At 51.9% G+C, this 21,700-nt stretch overlaps 1 protein-coding gene across 8 annotated transcripts in view; it reads left to right on the forward strand.

Moving 5' to 3' along the window:
- The window catches only part of CACNB4 (calcium voltage-gated channel auxiliary subunit beta 4), an 82,352-nt gene that overhangs the window by 31,978 nt on the left and 28,674 nt on the right, over positions 1-21,700 (forward strand). Inside the window, exon 1 of one of the 8 annotated variants that reach the window (XM_058421285.1) lies at positions 102-223. The exons of the other annotated variants lie outside the window; for them this stretch is intronic. Within the exon in view, the coding sequence (XP_058277268.1) occupies positions 179-223 (45 nt within the window). The 5' untranslated portion in view covers positions 102-178. Of the gene's footprint in view, positions 1-101; positions 224-21,700 lie in introns of those variants that run through there. 8 annotated transcript variants of the gene reach the window in all.

Genomic DNA, 21,700 nt, shown 5'->3' on the forward strand with positions numbered 1-21,700 from the left:
CGGCCGCGCGTCTCGGCCAATGGGAGGCGGCGGCGCGGCGGGCGGGAAGCGGCGGGGCGGGCGGGGGGGAGGCGGCGCCGCCGCAGCGCTCAGGGAGCTCGGCCCCGCCGCCTCACCGCGCTCCGCCGCCGCGCTCCCCGGCCCTCCGGCCCCGCACCGGCCCCCGCACCGGCTCTCCATGTACGACAACTTGTACCTGCATGGGTTTGAAGACTCGGAGGCGGTGAGTGCCGCGGCAGCGGGGCGAGGGACGCGCGGAGCCGCACGGACGGGCTGGGTGTCCGTGCTGCGGGCGAGGCGCCGGGGGGTGACCCTGCGCTGCCCCAAAGATGCCGGGTCGGGCTGCCGCGGTTCCCTAGGGAATTATCCCTCCCCGGCATCTCTCGCAAAATGGTTCTCCGGCAGCAAGGAGCCCCCCGGTGCCGTGCTCAGACGGCCGGGTTTAGGAGCGTTCCCCACCGGGGTCCCCGTGGGTGTTTTTCGCCGCCCGGGAGAATGGCCGGGCTCGCCGCGGCGATGGACACGGCGTTCCATATTAAACAGGGATCCGTTACATAAGGCGTTGTGGACAGCTCATAAAATACACAGATAACAACATAATATAGAGTGTACGTCAATGCAGACGTATGTATGGTATGATGTGGTGTCCTCAGGAGAATGGATGGGTCCTGTAAGGGCTTCGGATGAGGAATTTTTTCCTGCCTGTGTCAGTGTTGGTCTGGAAGTGCGGTCCCTCTTAAGTGTTGCCTCACTTGTTTTAGCATCCCTTTTTTTCAGGGATAGGGGGACAACAACTGTGCAAAATTGACATTAATGCAGTGCACCATGTTGAGAGAAAATACTGTGTATTGGAATCCTTCTGAACTGGGTATTTGAATTATTTCAAAGCTGTGCTGCTTAGAAGCCTGGAATGGTTTGGCTTGGAAGGGTTTAAAGCTCTTCTCACAGCCAGGGAGACCTTCCACTATCCCAGGTCACTCCAAGCCCTGTCCAGCCTGGCCTTGGACACTTCCAGGGACGAGGAAACACTTTTGGGTCAATTTAGAAATTCCTGCCCGTCTGGTATGCATGTGTTAACTTTTCCTTTGAGTTCTCTCTCGCTGCTGCTCACAAGCTGTCCGGCCAAGTGCAGATGAGTGTGTTGGTTCCTTCAGGGATGTGTTTTGGGACCCAGCTGGATGTTTCTGTAAAGCAGGCAAAGCGTGAGTCCTTGGGAGCTGTTCTCCATCCCCAGCCTGTCTTGTGCTGGTTTAATGTCTTTCAGCAAACTCTAACCATGCTCTTAAGGACGCAACTTAAAAGTGCAAAGAGAAAAGAGCTCAAGAGAAAACTGAGTTGCTGGGTAGTGGCTGGTGTAGAAGAAAAGCGTTGCTTATAGAAGTTCATCAGAGAATGCAGGTGTGAACGTGTGGTGGGTTTAAAGGTGCTTCTGAGATGCTCAACTCCGTGCATTCCCAGAATCCCAGGGGATTGGAAGGGACCTCTGGAGATGACCCAGTCCAGCCCCCTGCCAAGGCAGGGTCACCTGCAGTTGGTGACACAGGAATGCCTCCAGGTGGGTCTGGCATGTCTCTGCAGAAGGAGACCCCACACCCTCCCTGGACAGAGTTCCAGGGCTTGGCCACCCTCCATGGAGAGAAGCTTTCTCATGTTGGGATGGAATTTCTTGTGGTTTAGTTCACATTTCAGTAAAGCCAAGTGATCCCTTCCAAAAACGTTATTTGGGAAAAGCAGCTTTAATGGCAGCAGAGACTTACCTGTTGCACAAACATCTGGGTTAGGATTTGTGCTGGAAGAATTGTGTTTATAGACAAGAGGAACTCAGTCTTTAGGTGTCCACTTTCAAGGATTGGCACGAAGAAGTCATTTCCAGACTCCTTAATACTCTCTTAAGCAGTTTATGATAATGCAATTTTACAGCTTTTTAAATTTTACAGCCTCTCTGTAATTGAGAATGCTTTTGATAGACCTAATTTCCAGAATCACAGGAATATGTGAGAACCTCTCTCTCCTTAATAAAAACACCCCAAACCCTAAAAGCAATCCGGATCTCCCAGGTGTATGGAAAAACTGCAGGCCATAAACCCCAAAGGCTCAGTCACAAAGCAGTTAAAATTCCCCGAGCGTCTGTTTGCTTTATGCTCCTGAACCACTTGCTTAAAACATTAAACCTTATTATTTTAGCTCCTGACTCAGGGACTGGGAATGCCTGCTGAGACAATATCCTGGCAAACAGGTAGCGGGGATGGGTCACATGAGTGCCACTTTCTGGCCAGGGAGAAGCGAGGGAGAGAACTGAGACGCTGGAAAAAGAATTGCGGTGGAATTCTGGTTCCCTGCGGCGAAGAGCAAACAACTGTGAGCGTGCGGAGATGAAAGCAGGGCCTCTGCATTGTTCTGGTTGAGGACCTGGAAGGCTCAGAGAGCTGGAGCAGCCCCGGGCTTGGATCCTCCTTCCTCCCCTGAAGCACGGGGAGCGGGGAGGGAGCGCTGGTGCTAATTGCAGCGCTTCCAGCACGGAATAAACCACGGGCACATGAGTCACTAGCACGGGAACGTCTGCCTGAGAGTGGGCACTTGCCCTCATAAAACCCATACAGCCGTGCCTGCAGAGTGCAGCTTGGATTTGCAGTAAAGGCAGAAGTGAATGGGCAGTGAGTGGCACTTATCCCCGCTTCTGCCCGCTTTTGGAAAGGTGCTATAAAATTGATACCTAATTTCTCCTGATTCACTGCTCAGAGAACGCCAGGAGAAGCGTGCAGGTGAATTTTTCTTGTTAAAACCAGCAACAAACATATTTTTTTAACTGTGAGCAGATATTTCCGTGATTTTTGTAACAGCGACTCTTATTATAATGTGTTTGTGTGCGTACATATATATAAACCATGCAGAAATACCATTTTTATTGATGGATATACAAAGAAATGAGCGTGTGCACGGTATTACAGTCCATTACCAGCTGTGATGATTAACGTGAAGTAGATGATGCAGTAGCTGGTGTGAGGCTTTTTGGAGGAGGAAAATTACACTGCTGAAGCTGAGAAAAACTCCCAGTGATTGTAGGTAAAAAGTGATTTCCACATTTCGGAAGAGAGGTGCAGGGATCTGGAAGTGAACAAGTTCTGCAGGCACAAATGTGTCATCAGGAGCACAGAAGGGTGGGGAGTGCATCACCGTAGGGAGAAGCATCTGCCCCCTGAAGATTTTTGCCTTGCTTGTTGCCCTGCTTTGTGATTTTTTTGATTTTTAGGCCTTTTTAAAAATTCTTTGAGTAGTTCTAAACAGGGTCACGCTTTTGGGAATTAAAGCTTGTTTGCCTTGTAGGGAAGTATTTCACATTCCTCATCATAAGAGGATGTAAAAGCCCATTAGCACTGGGGCTTGAGGCAGTGAGATCCCCTGGGTAAGCAAATAATAAATGAATCTTGTTTTACCTTTCACAGCTGGGAACTCACTGTGGTGTGTCTGTGGTGGGGAGAGATTGGAATGCTGCTCCATTGGAATGCACTCCAGAGTTTTTCTTTTATTTCAGTAAAGACTCCACCTTTTTCAGAAACAAGCTCCCATGAAACCTTCCCATAAGAAATCACTTTTTCCTTCTGTAAAATTACATTTCCATTAAGGCAGCATTTCATTTAAAAATTATCCACAGGAGTTAGCAACAACTCCCCGGTGATACAAAGTCCATCCTAGCTCCAGGAATAAAACCTGGGTGGTTTATCCCTTCAGAACAGCACCTGAGCACGTGAAACACCTTTCCTCAGCTCTCGGGCTGTCAGTTTAAGGCTTGTCAGCACGTGAGAGGTTCGTCTGGGGTACTTCAGTGCCTTATCGGGACCAGCTGCCCGGGATTGGGAAGTTTGGCTTGGCTCTGTGTCAGGCAGGGGTGGCTGGGGTGTGGGGTCAGTGTGGGGCTGGAGTGTGGGGTCAGAGTGGGGCTGGGGTGTGGGGTCAGAGTGGGGCTGGAGTGTGGGGTCAGCGTGGGGCTGGAGTGTGGGGTCAGTGTGGGGCTGGAGTGTGGGGTCAGAGTGGGGCTGGGGTGTGGGGTCAGCGAGGGGCTGGGGTGTGGGGTCAGTGAGGGGCTGGGGTGTGGGGTCAGTGAGGGGCTGGGGTGTGGGGTCAGAGTAGGGCTGGGGTGTGGGGTCAGAGTGGGGCTGGAGTGTGGGGTCAGCGAGGGGCTGGAGTGTGGGGTCAGAGTGGGGCTGGGGTGTGGGGTCAGGGAGGGGCTGGGGTGTGGGGTCAGCGAGGGGCTGGGGTGTGGGGTCAGAGTGGGGCTGGGGTGTGGGGTCAGAGTGGGGCTGGGGTGTGGGGTCAGTGTGGGGCTGGAGTGTGGGGTCAGCGAGGGGCTGGAGTGTGGGGTCAGCGTGGGGCTGGAGTGTGGGGTCAGTGTGGGGCTGGGGTGTGGGATCAGCAAGGGCTGGGGTGTGGGGTCAGCGAGGGGCTGGAGTGTGGGGTTAGAGAGGGGCTGGGGTGGGGTCAGCGAGGGGCTGGAGTGTGGGGTCAGAGTGGGGCTGGAGTGTGGGGTCAGCGTGGGGCTGGGGTGTGGGGTCAGCGTGGGGCTGGGGTGTGGGGTCAGCGTGGGGCTGGGGTGTGGGGTCAGTGTGGGGCTGGAGTGTGGGGTCAGTGAGGGGCTGGGGTGTGGGGTCAGAGTGTGGCTGGAGTGTGGGGTCAGTGTGGGGCTGGAGTGTGGGGTCAGCGAGGGTCTGGGGTGTGGGGTTAGTGAGGGGCTGGAGTGTGGGGTCAGCGAGGGGCTGGAGTGTGGGGTCAGCATGGGGCTGGGGTGTGGGGTCAGCGAGGGGCTGGGGTGTGGGGTCAGCGTGGGGCTGGAGTGTGGGGTCAGCGTGGGGCTGGAGTGTGGGGTCAGCGTGGGGCTGGAGTGTGGGGTCAGCGAGGGGCTGGAGTGTGGGGTCAGCGAGGGGCTGGGGTGTGGGGTCAGCGAGGGGCTGGAGTGTGGGGTCAGCGAGGGGCTGGAGTGTGGGGTTAGAGAGGGGCTGGGGTGGGGTCAGTGAGGGGCTGGGGTGTGGGGTCAGAGTGGGGCTGGGGTGTGGGGTCAGCGTGGGGCTGGGGTGTGGGGTCAGCGAGGGGCTGGAGTGTGGGGTTAGAGAGGGGCTGGGGTGGGGTCAGTGAGGGGCTGGGGTGTGGGGTCAGCGAGGGGCTGGAGTGTGGGGTCAGCGTGGGGCTGGGGTGGGGTCAGCGAGGGGCTGGCACGGGCAGGGCCAGGAATTGAGGGAGGGAGCCAGTGACAGCACCCAGGGGCCAGTGACAACCCTATAGACCGGTGACAGTCCCAGGAGCTAGTGACAGCCCCCAGGGGCCGGTGACAGCCCCCAGGGGCCGGTGACAGCCCCAGGAGCCAGTGACAGCCCTGTGCCTTTTCCAGTGCTTCCCAGGCAGGGCAGCTCTGCCTCCTCCTGTCCCAGCCATTGAAAAAAGGCGTTTCTGTCATGCCTTCATCTTCCACCCGGGATTTTGGTAGGGAAGTTCCTACTGAGGAATGATTGGATTTCCATGTGGTGCCTCTGATCCCTAAAGGAGAGGGAAAGGTGGCTTTCCTTGCACTGTGTATCCCTGCTGTAGTGAATTTTTTCAGTAACTTCTTTTACTACTTTGCTCTTTCCCCAGCATATCCTCCTCTCCTGTGCCTTCTTTCCTAGACCTCTTCCAGCTGTTTGACCTGCATCTAACCCTGCCTGGCTTCCCCTGGCAATTCCCATCCCTGCATGCACAGCCTCCCTCCTAGTGCTGGTAGCAGAGCAGGCTCTCAGCTCTCCAGGGACGCAGGGTTTTCCTGTACTGCTGTGTACGCCAGGGTGATGCCCTTCTGTGCAGGCTCAGACTGTCACCAAGAGTTAGACGAACACTTGTGGTGGGATTCGTGCCCACAGAAGTGTTTTAGACTCTGAAAGTCCTGCGGTGTTCATAGGGACTGAGCGCCAGTGAGATCGACCCTGGTAATTAATGGTCCCAGTTTGCCCTAAAAAGGGCCCTGAGCAGGACTGTGTGTGGTGCTGCGTTGTCCTAGGGTTTGTCTCCAGTTAACTCCACGCAGCTCTTGAGAGCATTGCTGAGAGTTTTTAGGAAAAAGGTGTTGGGAACAGTGGAGGGACACATTGCTTTCACCATGTGAATGGTCAGCGCGGTGTTTTGAGGACACTGTGCTCCCCTGCTTTTTCAGTGCCATTATTCCTCAAACCTGGCATTCCTTCTGCTGCCAGCGTACGCTTTTCCCATGGCACCCGAGACAAGAAGATCTCCGTGCGCTGCCCAAGCAGAAAAAGTGATTCTAGAAAAACAGACCTTGGTGGGGAAGTTCATATCCAAATATTGATTGGATTTGTGCCTGGTGCCTCTCTGGTCGCTAAAGCTGTGCTTGCTCTCTACATCTCAGTTGTTGTGGGTTGAGTTACAATCAGAATGTAAATTTTGAAGTGATTTTCATGCTGTCTCTTCAGTGATCATGGGCTGGGTTTTGCAACGCTCAGTTCCTTCTGTAGGACATCTTTGTACAACAGGCAGCCGAGACCGAGGAGAGGCTGTATCCAGCTGCCAAATAAAACCGGGGACTTCAGTGGGGTTGGTTAGAAAGGTTTCAGTGGTTATGGGGTGTATCACGTCAAGCTGAAGGTTGGTAGTTGAGATCTGATGGTCTTTTGACGTGTCTGGGTGGATTTTGCAGGCAGGGACACCTTGCTGTATCGCAGGTTGCTCCAAGCCCTGTCCAACCTGGCTTTGAACATTTCTGGGGATGGAGCAGCCACAGCCTCCCAGGGGAAGGGTTTGGGAGAAGTGTTGGCAGTGCCCTTGGTTGGCTGGAGACACCCAGCTTCTCTTTGAGCTTAACTGTTCTTAGCTTGCCCATTTCAATTAGCGCAGTTTCTAATGTTTCATCCCAAAAGGCTGAGTGATGCCAGGACCTAGGCAAGCAGGATCTTCTGCCTAACCACTTACCTACTTGCTGCTTGTTTATGTAGGATTTTTAGTTTCAAATGTGTGCTAAGCTCCGCCTTGATTGGGACAATAATCAATATTTTCTGACAAGAAGAGATCTTTCCTCTGCCCATTATGTCTCCTGAATTCTCATTGAAATTTGGCTTTTCCATGGTCAAAGCTTTTGTGTGTTTTTGACAGTTTCAAATCTGTTTTCGTTTCTATTAGCCCTTAATAGACTGCCTTGACTAATGAATCATCAGCTGCCTGATATTTATCTCGTGTGGAAAGGGCTGCCTGAGAGGGCTGGAAGGTGGTTTGTTTGGGGGTTTGCTGGGGTGGTTGTGCTTAGGTTTTCCTCCTAAAATATCCAAAGTTCTACTACTACAGCATTAGCTATGCTTGCCTTGTTTTGTGCTCTTGTGAGGATGGTTTTCTGTCTGACTCAGATCTTCTGTTCGTTAAATGCCACATTGTGATTTGATAGTATAGTAGTCAAATAAAGCACTCAGTAAGAATCATAAGTCATTTTTATAAATTGCTGCTTGCTGTTTCCATAGAGGTGCTTTTTTTATACCAGAATACCAGAAATACATTGAAATGGGAGGAAAAAAAAACAAACCAGAGAGAAAAGCTTCAAGTCATCTGAACGAGACACATAATGAGGAGAAGGTAACAGAACTAGATAATTTTGTGTTTTCAGTTCCAGCTGCAGGTCAGAGCTCAGCTGATGGGACAGGGTGTGCTTGCTAAAACTGTGAGTTCATATGGAGCACTAAGGTGTGTGGTTAACTGTGGCTTTATCCTGCTTTTGGATTCCTTCCGCTGAGCTCCTGACTGGCTGTGGAGTGCAGCCAAACCCACAGGGCCCTCTCAGCGCTGTGCTGCTCCTGGATTGCAGCTTGCTCTCCAAATTGCCCAGTGCTTAAGGAAATGCTGCTGCTGGGAAGTGGGAGCAGCTCTCCCCGGGCTCAAGGGCATTGGAGGGAGGAGTGTGGCTCTCGGTGCTGAAGGAGCATATCATAGAAACAATAAATAACAAGGGGAGAAGCTTAACCTAGGATTTGTTGGTGCCATGGCTTGCTTCCCTATCTCCCCAAAACATGCTCTGCTTGGGAGACCCTGAGCTGTTGGATGTTTTCCCTTGGAGCATGCGTTTGTAGAGATAGGAGAGCCTGATCTTCCAAATCAGCACTTTACCCAACAGCAGATTGCTTTACAAACAGGACAACTGCTCGTGGTCATTTGGAATCCAGCAATTAATTCCAAAATGTCATTTAGCTGGCGGAGCGCTGAGTTCCGTAGGGATCGCAGGTGGTGGCAGGATTTGCTTGCAGCCTCTCCTCAGCTCCTGGTTTGTATTTTTCCACAGTGCTTTGTCACTGGTTTTCGTGCCAGCACTGAACTGGTTTCGGTCCCAGAGTGTCTTCTTTTGCCAAGCCCTTTCCTTCTTTCCATATCTCAGCATAAAGATCCATTCAGGTGCAATGTGTGGAGCACAGCGAGCGGCTTTGTTTGCCTGCCCCACCGTGCTGATCAGGTAAAGTGGATTTTGGATTTGGAGGATATCCCAATGTCCAGAGCCAGCCAAGCTTTTCCACCAGCACAGAGAGCTGGAGGAAGGCAGCAGTGCCTGAATTGGTGAATGCACAGCACAGGATGTAAATCTGCTTTTTCTGTTTCTCTCTAAAGCCTTGTCAGAAGAGGTTTGAAATGTCCTGAGGAGAGGACTCAGAAAGGGCAGTGATGGCTTCAGGCTCTGCTGTGCTCCTCAGGAGGGTTTTAATTTTCACAAGGGCAGGGGAGAGCAAGAAAACCCCAGGAGAGGAGGATGAGGGGCTGCTCTTCAGTTTGTTTGGGTTTTCTTTCCCTAAAAAGTCACGCAGGACAAAGGCTCCATAAGTTACGGAAATGGAGCTGTTGGGTTGTGCTGCTTCACCAGCATGGGGAATGCAGCCTGGCGGGGATTTGATTTATTACAGCAGCAAGGGAGAAATCATGAGGAAAAAACACTCCCTATCATCGTGCTGAGTACTGGAGTGGTGAAGTGTGTTTGAAGGAGCTGCTAACGCTTCCTATAAAACTTCACAAGCCTTTCTCTTTTGAGAGAATTCTGCTTATACCAGATCTATTTTCCCTGGGAGTCCTCCCTTGGTTTTTCCTGTGCTGGGACATTTCCCTGCAAACGGCCTCTGCTCAGCTGCTTTGTGCTTTCTGCTGGGTGCAACCTGAATACCCCCAGCCTAACAGTTCAAACTTTATCACAGCCTTTCATCTCTTAGAATAAGAATAAAATCATGTTTCTAATGGTTACTCCCCTGTGCTGCTGCTTCATGAACATCTCCTTTCCATGCAGGATTTCTTGGCAATATTTTAACCCCCATTCCCACTGTGGCTGGTGGATTCCCTGAAGAATAGCTCTCTCTTGTTTGGGAAAATGATGTGTTCTGACAAGTCATCGGTTAATCTGTGATATATAGGTCATGAGATACCGTGATAAAATTTTATGTTCCAGGACAATTAGTGGTGAGCTCATCAGGTCCTGACAAAACAAGCCCCAGCGTAACACTTAGGCAGGGATGTTTCAATTACGACCAATAACTGGAAAATCTCACCGAGGAAAAAAAGCCGGTGGCAGCTTGGCCCTGCCTCTGGCAGCTGTGAGAGACCTCAGAGCAGCTCCTGGCACCGAGGGCTCCATCCTGCGCTGTGTGATAAAGCTCAGGAGCAAAGCTGCCACGCTCCAGGGGCCACAGATCCCACAGAAATCGGTGTCCAGGGGACGCCACGCTGCAAGGATTGGCTGGGGTTCTGCAGGCTGTGCCTGTGCTCACCTGCCCACGAGGCTCCAGCTGGATTCAGGGAAGGTTTCTGCAGTGTGGGACACACCCACGCTGCCAGCTCATGTTCTGTGAGCAACGTTACTTGAACGAAAACGTGCCGCCGGACAAGAAGAGTGGGCAAAACTGCTTCAAAGTGTATTTATTTCCACAGTTTCTGACAAGTAAGAGAAGTAGCTTTATCCCCTCTGTGATGCTTGTTCCGGTTAAAATGTTCTTAAGATGTTTTCGTATGCCATAAACCAGGAATGTTGGAGCTCTGCACTTGTTATCGATCTCTTACTGGAAAATGAACGGGGTATTGACAGATGGAAAAACAGACAAATGAGTTTTACTTTGCCTCCCTCCCTTTTTCCATGCTAATTACGGCTGTCTGTTGACTTTCACTTGCTGCCCCAAGGAGCAGAGTGGTGCTAAGTGCAGGAGTACATTGCTGAGTAGCTCCTGGAGTGGATTCCTTTCTGGAACGCATTAAGTGATGTTTCCCTTTAATAGATCAATGTAAACACAGAGCCTGAGTGGGAGTCTGGGAGGAAAGGAGCCACGCGCTGCAATATTTCCTGTTACACGTTCAGAATTCTTACACTGCTGCTGGCCACATAGAAGCTGTTTGGAGAAGTTGGCTTAGGCCTTCAGACTTTCCACTGGATGTCTTTTCAGTGCCGGTTCTGGAGATGTTTTGGCTGTTAGACTGTTTAGGAACCTTGTTAAATGTTTAGCTTCACTGCTCTGTACTGAATATATCACAGAGGGATCTTTCCTTTTTGTTGGCTTCCTTAGAATCCCAGGTTGGTTTGTGTTGAACAGGACCATAAACCCATCCAGTTCCATGGGCTGGGACATCTTCCACTATCCCAGAGCCCTGTCCAACCCGGCCTTGGACCCTTCCAGAGACAGGACAGCCACAGTTCCTCTCAGCAGCCCCTGGTGCTTGGATACAACACACAAACCCATCAGACTCCACAGACTCTGTGTTGTCTGCAGGAGGAAGCTTCTGTCCTGTGATTTCTTGTTCAGGTTCTCTGCGTGCAGGTGGTACCTGCTGAGGGGGAAGGCGCCTTCAAAGGGATGTAACTTTGCGCAGATATTTGGTGTCTTCCTTCACAAGCAAGAATTTAATTTATAAAAGATGCACGAGATCTCTTTGGTATCAGAACTGAGTGTTTTACATTCCACAACAACATGTAATTATTCATAAAGCTTGTCTGCCTTTCTTCGGGATGGTCTGATCTCGTACAGGTAATGAAACCCCAGTTGTATCCTCGGAGTAACAACCACAACAATGCAAATAAATACAAACACCGCAGTGTTGTTTTGCTGAGAACTGATCAGTGAAGAGATCTCTCCAAAGGCATCACAGCTTTTCAGGCTGGTTTTGCTGAACATTTTCAAAGCAGTCTAAAACAGAAATGCATGTGCCTTTAAATCTGAAATTTGGGGCCAGAACTGAACAGAGGGGTAAAACCAAACGTAGGTTTTCAGAGGAGCTGCACCGATGTATTTCAATGAAGTGCCGCCCAAAAGTCCTGATGGGTGCACGTTTCTTTCAGCTGTTAAATAATTCCTCCCTTTGCCTTTTCACCCAAGTGCAGTTGCTGCATTACTTGCAAAGATTTAAAAAAAAAAAAAAAATTTGGAGAAAAAGCCGCTTCCCGGCAGCTGGGAGCTGGAGCAGCTTTCTCCCATCACAGCATTTCAGGAAGGCAGTCAGCAAAGCGATTGCCCGAGTGGGTCCTGCTGCGATCCCTGGAGAGCTGAGGGACTTGGGGGGGATTTGTTCGGGTTTTTTTCGCTCATTTCTCTTAGGGCAGGTCCCTGTGTGCCAGGAATTGTAGCGGTGCTGCCGGAGGGGAGCAATGAGCCACGTCTGCTCCTCTCCGGTTTTGCTGCCGGCAGATCCGAGGGAGCTGCTGCCCCTCCTCCCGCAGGCTCAGCGCGTTTGTCCTCTCCTTTATTCGTGTCCCTTAGCTAATTTGGGGGTGTGAGCAGCGCGCCTTGCACGGGTCTTCGCCCGTTTTGGGATGAGCTGCAGGATGGAGGTGGGGAAGGGGCTGTGTCAGGGCAGCCCCACGCTACAGACACAGATGTCAGCGGGAGCCAGCTCGGATCCTGCCTGTGCCTGTGGTTCTCTGTGCCCACTCTGCATTCCGTGCTGGAAAAGGTGTGCAGGAACTTAACAGGAATGCAGGAATCATGGAATGGCCTGGCTTGGAAGGGACCTCAAAGCTCTTCTCCTTCCTCCCCCTGCCACGGGCAGTGTCCACTTCCCCTCCAAGCTCTATCGAACGTGGCCTTGCACTCTCCAGGGATGGGGCAGCCACAGCAGTCTCCCTGGAGAGGAGGGACATGAGAGGGGAGCCTGGGATTTTGTACTTTGCTGTGTGTAGGGCCGGGGAAAAATCCTCCTTTGGGGATGGAAGGTGAGTCTGGGTTCCCGAACCTCACCTTGTCCTTCCATGCAGCCCGTGCTGGGGACGGAGCGGGTGCGCTGTCCCCTCGCTCGCCCTGTTTGGCTGTTTGGCTGTTTGGCTGTTCCCACGGGAGAGGCGGGCACGGGAGGAGCGGTGGCCCATCCATCCATCCCCTGGCCGTGCTCCGGGGCTGCTGCGGGATGGAAGGTGCTGCCGGAGCCGGTGTGGCGCCTCCTCCCCCCCTGCGCTGCTCCCCTCGCTGCCTGCTCCGTGGCAGCGCTCCCGCCTGCCGTGCCCAGGGAGGGGATGCTGGGCACGGCGGGGAGCTGCTCCGGCAGTGGAGCGCAGGAGCTGCGCCCTGCTCACGCTGGAGGGGTTCCGGAGCGGAGCAGGGACGGCGCTGTCGGGGCTGGATCATCCTGCGGGGCCGTGCTGTGGGAAGCGGGGTGCGCACGGCAGCCGCTGCGGCTGAACGCAGCCCTGATCCCGCGGGAGCCATCAGCGCTACAGCTTCCAGGGCAGAGCTCCTGGCGCGGGGAACGCGCGGCAGGGAGGGAATAACAAACGGTTGGTGCTAAAACGCACCGGAGAAATGGGAGTTGAACAGCAGCCGGCCCTTCCTGCCGGCCCGGGGCACGGGCATGATTCCGGAGCGCGGAGCTCTCCTGGCCGTGTCTCCTGCAGCAGTGCCAGGGAAGCGCCGCCGCACAACCTGTGCCTGTGCCCGCCTGAATGTGGGTGTTTGTGTGCCTGGATCAGTGTCGCATCCTCACGGTCTCTGCTCCGGCAGCGGCAGTGCCAGGGGAGGGCGCCCCGGTGGTACGGCGGGCAGAAAGGGAATTCGGGAGCTTCAGCCTGCTTTTGACTGACGTCCTTCCCTCTCATCCTTCTCTTTGTTTGGAAATGCGAGGGGTGGCTTTGCATCCAGCGTCAGAGGCACTTCCCTGTGCAGGGGGAGCTCACTGTCAGCCACCACCTTCCATCCTGGGAGTCAGTTCCTTACTCGGGACTTTGGTTCTCTGGCTGCTCATCTTGGAATGTTTTCCTTCTTCCTCCTGGATGTTTTTCTGTACCTTTGAGCAGACTCTTCACTCATCGTCCCCATTCCCTGCCTTTCTGATTGCATTTCAGTACAGATTTATAAGGTACCAACAGAACCATTGACATTTCCTTTTAGAGAGGATACACCTCTGCTACAGTATCCCAAAATACTGGCAAAGCATTTGGAAAGGTTTTAAATCTTGTCAAGATTGACAGATTCTGCTCTTGACAAGGCTTTTTTTTAAACTTTCTTTCAGCAAAAAACAATATCCAGGTGTTGAAAGTTGCCCTGTTTGCTCCTGCAGATTTGTGTTTACTGGTGCATACGAGAACTTTGATGGAGGAGTTTTTACAGAGTGAGACCGTCAGGGTCTTTCTCAGTTACTGCCTGTGCCAAATTAAAAGGGTTGTAAGATAGTGATTCCTAAGGGATTTTTTTTCTTGATTGGAATGCTTGTTGGTTGCTAGCAAGAAGGAATATTAAACTATTGTTTCTCCTAAGATATTTCATTAAGAATCCACTTTGATATAAAACTGGAGGCAGTTATTAAAAACTAAAAGGATGGTCTCTGAATTTTTAATGTTTAATTCTCTAGATTACTGTCAGCCGTTAAATCCCAGAATGGGCTGGGTTTGAGGGACCTGATGACCAGATAGCGATAAGAATTTGGGAAAACACGTTCACACCATGTTCAAAAAAAAGATGGTGGCTGGAGTTGGGGTGTAGCACAAAGTTCTGGTTGTTCCCTCCTCCTGGATTTTGCATTTCCACCTATCGTTGCTACCTTCCCATTTATCCCCACAGGGAATACATGGAGAGACTATTTTGCTAGCAGCATCCCCAGGTTTTTTTTTAAATCTTGGGGTGTTTATTTGTTCCTGCTTCTCATTTCCCAAAATCACCGTCGGCTGGTTGGTTTTTTGTTTGTCCTGTGTTTTGCTGGTCCTCACAAACCCCCTGGGAATACCTGATGACAACAAGTCCCTCTCACAGCAGTGCTTTGTTTTCAGCGTGTGGAGCAATATCCAAGCAGGAGCGCACATGGAAACAACAAAATTGTCAGTGGGGGATATTTCCCCCCCATCCTATGCAGTGATGATAAAACCCAACCAGTTTTGGGGAGAGTAGGTGAGCTCAGAGCGCTCTCAGATCTGCAGGATTAGGGCAGAGCTGCTGGAATTGGCCCACTGAATTCCCAGCCCTTTCCCTGTGAATTCCCAGTGGGCAGCAAAGTCCTAGAAAGTCCTTGGGCTCCCTGGTTAATTACAGCAATTAAGGACCATGAAGTGTCGCTCAAATATTACCTCAGCAGGTGCCAGCAAAATCTCTTTTCTCTTGTATTTTGCTCTCAGCACGTCAAGTTTTTCGATTGCAAGGGCTCGGGGGAAGGAGTTGCTATTTACAGCCAGAACAGCACTTGGAAAATTAGGGCTTTTTCTTCCTAAGATATTCCTGGCAGTCCATAAGAGCTTCTGGTAGGTTCAGCAGTCGGGTGATTTCAGGGTTTGCTGCAAGAAAAGTAATCGGAGATCGTGGCAGCTCCTCGGAGGAAAAAAAAAAAAAAAGAAAGAAAGTACAAAAAAAGAGTAGAAAATGGAAAAAAAAATAAAAATGAAAATGCTCTGTTTGTAAGCCTCATTTATCAGTGTTTAAAGCAACTTCTAAAGCTCCTGGTTTGGAAGCTTTTGGAAGGAAGGAGCTAATTAAAAGCATAACATAACACAACATCACCAGCCTAGGCCCAAACTCCATCAGTTGCTTGGCTTAAATTAAGCAGCGTGAAATTCATTTCAACAATTCCTTCCCATTCACTACCCAGCGTGAACATTTTAAACAAAGTGATTTTCCTCTAATGCTGGGGGAGATGGGAGTCTGGTTCTGGGATTCTGTGACATTCTAAAGCAGTTCTCTTGAAAAAAAAAGTAAAATAACTATTCAGGGTTATTTTGGTTGTGTAAAGCCTGATGGTGTGGGAAGTGGTGACACCGCTCTAGAAGAAAATCAGGCCACTGTAATCATCAAAATCCTTAAAAAAAAGATGGGTATTCTTTAAATTAGCTGTTGGAATTAGGAAGAGCACGCAGTGAAGGCAGACAGGATCTGGAAAGGATCTTCTCAACACTGAGGAAAATTCCACTTTGTTCCTCACACGTGGAATACCCTGAAAATTATTGTACTGCACATCCCTGCATTGGATATACTGAACAATACAATAAACACACACTGAAGTGTTCCCTGTGTGTTTGAAAGAGATGGACTGGTTTTATTTGTTGGGAAGTTGAAAAATCATTTAAGCTAATGAATGGGTGCTGCTGAACAGCTCTCCAGGAAAATAAACGGATTTTTTGCCTTTGTTCAGCCTGGAGAAGAAAAGGCTTCGGGGACAGCTCTCTGTGGCCTTCCAGTCCCCTGATGGGGATTATAAAAGTGAGGAGGGAGAGGGACTGGGGACAGGACACAGGGAATGGCTCCCACTGCCAGAGGGCAGGGATGGGTGGGAGACTGGGAACTGGGAATTCCTGCCTGGGATGGAATTCCCAGAGCAGCTGTGGATCCCTGGCAGTGCCCAAGGTTGGACACTGGGGCACCCTGGGACAGTGGGAGGTGTCCCTGCCATGGCAGGGGTGGCACAGGATGGGATTTAAGGTCCCTCCCAAACCATTTTGGGATTCTGGGATGTCTGAGAGCAGTCCCAGGACAGGAGATGAGCAGGCCCAGCTTGGCACAGCCTGGTTCTCCCAAAGGTGACCCATGGGGAGCAAACCAAGCTAAGCTACGTGAAACCCAAAGGGAAATCGGGATAAACTGCAGCAGGGTGAAATGAGAGGAGAAATGGGAGCTCATCCTCTTGCAGATCCCAAGTTAACTGTCCCTGTTGCAGTAACAAGGAGCTAGGTGGAGGTGTGATTATTTTTTTTGAAGGTGATCCAGCCCTGTCAGCAGGAGCTCTCCTTCCCAGCACAGGAGGGTGACTGGGGGGTGGTTTAGGAATACACCACGTTATTCCTGCACTTCCTGGCTGTAGCCTGCACGTCTGAGGGAATGCTGTGGCAGACCACATATGGCAGCCACAGATGCCTGTGTAGTTGGGAGGATGATTAACTTCAGTTTGGGGGCAGTGTTTGTAATATTTTTTTTTTTCCTGGAGATTTATGGAACATTCTTGACTTCAGAATGTGTTATGTGGGACAGGCACAGAGCATCCTCCTCACAGGAGAGCTCGTTTAGGACACCAGGTGCACTTTTATTATCAGGTTTCATCAAACCCAACAGCAGCAGCTTCCCCAGAGCCTTGGGAAGATCATTCAATGCTTTCAAGAGCTGAAGCAATTAGAAAAAATAAAGCAGTGTCTCTGTGCCGTTGCAGCTTTAGTTTGGTGCCTTTTATCATGGAAAAATAGCACCTTTTTTTTTTCTCTCCTGGGACTGCTGAATAGCTTTCCTGAAAAAGAGCGACCAGCTGCAGAGGGTGAAGCAAAATTCAGCTGGAGGTGTTGAGGTGTTGATTCAGTCCCAGGTCTCACAACCTGCATTTGGAATAAAGCACAGATCAGAGCATTCCCGGGCAGATCTTTGCTGCTTTGTGGCCGAGCAAAAACCTGGAATTTGAAAGGTTTGTGTGTTGAAATTTTGAACGCTCTGCTGGGTGAAAAGCACCCGAGCCTGTCGCCATCCCTCTGTTTGTGATCCTCACCTTTCCCCTGGCTCTGAGACTGCAGGAAAAGTGCTTTGGGTGTTCTTTTGTGGAGAAAGATCTGAATTTTTAACCTGTGGAAAGGAAAAGTTCAGAGCAGCTCATCTATTCTCTAACCACTCCCTCGGGCTTTGTGTGGACCTGCAATGCCTGCTAAGCAAAAGCTTGTGCCTCTCGTGTTCATTTGAACATTACCAAAAGAGATGGGAGTATTTTGGCAGTAAATAGAGATATATATTACCAGTAGTTTTTTCAAACTCTGTTTCTTAAATGTAGCAACACAATCTGTGCTGAACTGAAGGCAGCTGGAGAAAGGAGATAGACTGCAAGATTTGAAATCCAGGGTAAAAAAAAAAAATAAAAGAGATCGGGAAATGTTGGAAGAATTGCCCTATTTTCCAACAATTAGTATTCCCAAAGAAAAAAACATGTTCTAACTACCTAGTAATTCCCAATTTGCTGAGACACCTAATGAGTTGTCTTCACTAAATTTACCAAACGTATGGAAGGAAATAAGTGCCGAGAATTGGATTCTGAAATCACAACTCAATGCCAAGCTCTTGTGCAGCTGCCTTGTGTGTGTTGGGGATTCAGCAAGAAAATTTGGGAACTGAGCCTTGTCCTGGTTGGGCTTCCAGTGGGAATTTGGGGAAAAGTCCCACTGCACCTCTTTGCTCCTGGACCTCCCTATTTAACACTGCAGTAGCTGGAATGGCTTTTGTCATTTGAGGGGGGTGTTCATGATTCCAGAGGATGTTGAATCAAACTAGAGGCTGTGCTGCCATCTCTGCACCTTTTCCACGTGGGAATAAGTGCATTGCTTTCCCTGCTGCACGGGGGGGCTGCTCCTGCCTGCAGCTCCCATGGAATGCTCCCTCCGGTGCGGGGTAGGGCTCTGCGGTATTTCACTGGGCACACTCAGATTTTCCTGGCCCCGGTTTCCATTGCAGCACAGCGAGCTTTTCACGCCAGACCAAGAGATCCCCGCTGTTTTGTATTTGCCTTTTAATTAATTACATCACCTGCCCGGTAATTAAATTTAGCTGCCCACCCTCAGTGCTGGGATGAGATGAGCACCAACTGTGGTGGCCACTGGTGTTTAAAACGTGGGGGTTTCTTAAATCCTCAGCTTCTGGTTCTTGTTTTCATGTAAAAATGAGTTAATGCTTACTTTCTGTGACCCCCATCTCCATGACAAACTTCTAGTAGTAACCTGTGAGTTAAACCTGCTCTTGTGCACCTGGACCTGGGAGATCTTGGTGTTGGGGCTCAGAGTGAGCTGCTTCCCCGAGGAACAACTCTCCTGTGGGTTTTGTGGGGTTTTTAAAGTGATTTCTGGAACACCGGTGGCATATGGCAGCATATGGCCCTGCAGCCATGCCTGTGCCTGTTTTTTCTCCTTGTGCTGTGTCAGGAGCTCTGTCAGGGCTCTGGGAACTCGTCAGGGAGAGATGTGGCCTCGATTCTCCCGGGAACTTGCTGAGGACACTCGGGCTTTTTTCGAGTTGAGGCTCCAGTTTGTGATGAGTTTGTCTTGGGGGAAAGGGAGGATGGGCTGGTGGAAGCTTCCTGCCAGTGAAAGGGCTGGGGGAGCTGGGGGGGTTCAGCCCGAGGAAGAGAAGGCTCTGGAGAGACCTTCCAGGGCCTGAAGGGGCTCCAGGAGAGCTGGAGAGGGACTGGGGACAAGGGACAGGACACAGGGAATGCTTCCACTGGGAAAGAGATTTGGCTGGGAGATTGGGAAGGAATTGTTTTCTGCGAAGGTGATGAGGTCCTGGCACAGGTTTCCCAGCAAAGCTGTGGCTGCCCCTGGATCCCTGGAAGTGTCCAAGGCCAGGTTGGATGGGGCTTGGAGCACCCTGGGCTTGTGGAAGGTGTCCCTGGCCTGGAAGGAGATGAGCTGTAAGGTCCCTTCCAGCCCAAACCAGTCTGGGATTCCATGATTTCATGATTCCATGTCTGAAATATGTTCAGTTGAGCTTCTGACCAGTTTAAAAGCATTGGAGCCACCTCTGGTTCAGGTCTTTGGTCTCCTAAGTTCAGGAGACCTTGGGATCTTTGGGAATTTGGCTCCCTGTGTCTTGCAGGATGAGACTGCCTTGAGTGTCCCAAAAGCTGCTGGGAAGCTGGGAGGTGCCAGGTGGGATTGGGGCAGACACTGCCAGAGTGATCCCAGTGATCCTGGGGACAGGAGTGCTGCCATGGGCACTAACGGGGCAGACACTGCAGGAGTGATCCTGGGGACAGGAGTGCTGCCATGGGGCACTAACGGGGCAGACACTGCCGGAGTGATCCTGGGGACAGGAGTGCTGCCATGGGGCACTAACGGGGCAGACACTGCCGGAGTGATCCTGGGGACAGGAGTGCTGCCATGGGGCACTAACGGGGCAGGCACTGCAGGAGTGATCCTGGGGACAGGAGTGCTGCCGTGGGGCACTAACGGGGCAGACACTGCAGGAGTGATCCCAGTGATCCTGGGGACAGGAGTGCTGCCATGGGGCACTAACGGGGCAGACACTGCAGGAGTGATCCCAGTGATCCTGGGGACAGGAGTGCTGCCATGGGGCACTAACGGGGCAGACACTGCAGGAGTGATCCCAGTGATCCTGGGGACAGGAGTGCTGCCATGGGGCACTAACGGGGCAGACACTGCAGGAGTGATCCTGGGGACAGGAGTGCTGCCGTGGGGCACTAACGGGGCAGACACTGCAGGAGTGATCCCAGTGATCCTGGGGACAGGAGTGCTGCCATGGGGCACTAACGGGGCAGACACTGCAGGAGTGATCCCAGTGATCCTGGGGACAGGAGTGCTGCCGTGGGGCACTAACGGGGCAGACACTGCCGGAGTGATCCTGGGGACAGGAGTGCTGCCATGGGGCACTAACGGGGCAGGCACTGCCGGAGTGATCCTGGGGACAGGAGTGCTGCCATGGGGCACTAACGGGGCAGACACTGCAGGAGTGATCCCAGTGATCCTGGGGACAGGAGTGCTGCCATGGGGCACTAACGGGGCAGACACTGCAGGAGTGATCCCAGTGATCCTGGGGACAGGAGTGCTGCCATGGGGCACTAACGGGGCAGACACTGCAGGAGTGATCCTGGGGACAGGAGTGCTGCCATGGGGCACTAACGGGGCAGACACTGCAGGAGTGATCCCAGTGATCCTGGGGACAGGAGTGCTGCCGTGGGGCACTAACGGGGCAGACACTGCAGGAGTGATCCCAGTGATCCTGGGGACAGGAGTGCTGCCGTGGGGCGCTAACGGGGCAGGCACTGCAGGAGTGATCCCAGTGATCCTGGGGACAGGAGTGCTGCCATGGGGCACTAACGGGGCAGACACTGCAGGAGTGATCCCAGTGATCCTGGGGACAGGAGTGCTGCCATGGGGCACTAACGGGGCAGGCACTGCAGGAGTGATCCCAGTGATCCTGGGGACAGGAGTGCTGCCATGGGGCACTAACGGGGCAGACACTGCAGGAGTGATCCCAGTGATCCTGGGGACAGGAGTGCTGCCATGGGGCACTAACGGGGCAGGCACTGCAGGAGTGATCCCAGTGATCCTGGGGACAGGAGTGCTGCCGTGGGGCGCTAACGGGGCAGGCACTGCAGGAGTGATCCCAGTGATCCTGGGGACAGGAGTGCTGCCATGGGGCACTAACGGGGCAGACACTGCAGGAGTGATCCCAGTGATCCTGGGGACAGGAGTGCTGCCATGGGGCACTAACGGGGCAGGCACTGCAGGAGTGATCCCAGTGATCCTGGGGACAGGAGTGCTGCCATGGGGCACTAACGGGGCAGACACTGCAGGAGTGATCCCAGTGATCCTGGGGACAGGAGTGCTGCCATGGGGCACTAACGGGGCAGACACTGCAGGAGTGATCCTGGGGACAGGAGTGCTGCCATGGGGCACTAACGGGGCAGACACTGCAGGAGTGATCCTGGGGACAGGAGTGCTGCCGTGGGGCACTAACGGGGCAGGCAGCAGCTCTTTGTCAGCAGAGATGTTTTCCCAGAGCCTCTCTGGGTCGGGATGGACCCCTCAGCACCCTAAATCTTTTCAGGAGAGGCTGCCTGTCATCTGGCTGATTGGAGCTGCTAATGGATTGCTGCTTTAATTGCATGAGCAGAGTGACAGAGCATTCCTTAGGGATGGAGGCAGAGCAATCCGGAGCTGTGGATTTATGGCACTTGGGGAAAAATTATTTGCAAGCTCAATAGGGTTATTTTTTAGCTATAATGGCTAAAGGTTGATCATTCCTTCAGCAAACACAAAGGCTGGACGTGGTAGTGTCCAGGAAGAGGATTCACGTCACCTCTTCCTCCCTGAAATGCTGGAGCATCCCCATTTGCCAGGAATATTGTGTCCTCCCAGTCAGGGAGCAGGAGAATAAAAACAAACAGACCCCCTGTTCTTTCTGCTTTACCCTTCTCCCTGGCAGTTTTGGGATTGCTTCAGACCTCCCTGTCTTTAGCTAAGCTGAGTTACATTAGTTGATGGGAGAGGGAGAAAATAAATAAGAAATCGCACAAAAAATGAATTCACGGGAGCCCAAAGTGTAAAGGCTGTGAAGTAAGCAACAAGTCTGTCATGTCATTATCTAGAAAAGCCTGTTTCTTTCAAACTGTCAGAGCTGGTGTCACTTGAACTCACTGAAGCCCCACTTGACAAAGTTCCTCTGTCTCCCAGAGGGTCGTGGGATTGGGGTTAGGTAAGGGGGGGTTGATAAATGGTCCTCAAATATTATGTGTGAAACCGTGGGTGCAGGTGATATCCCAAAGGACCAGG

Source organism: Hirundo rustica, chromosome 7 (assembly GCF_015227805.2).
Source record: "Hirundo rustica isolate bHirRus1 chromosome 7, bHirRus1.pri.v3, whole genome shotgun sequence".
Classification (NCBI taxonomy): domain Eukaryota; kingdom Metazoa; phylum Chordata; class Aves; order Passeriformes; family Hirundinidae; genus Hirundo; species Hirundo rustica.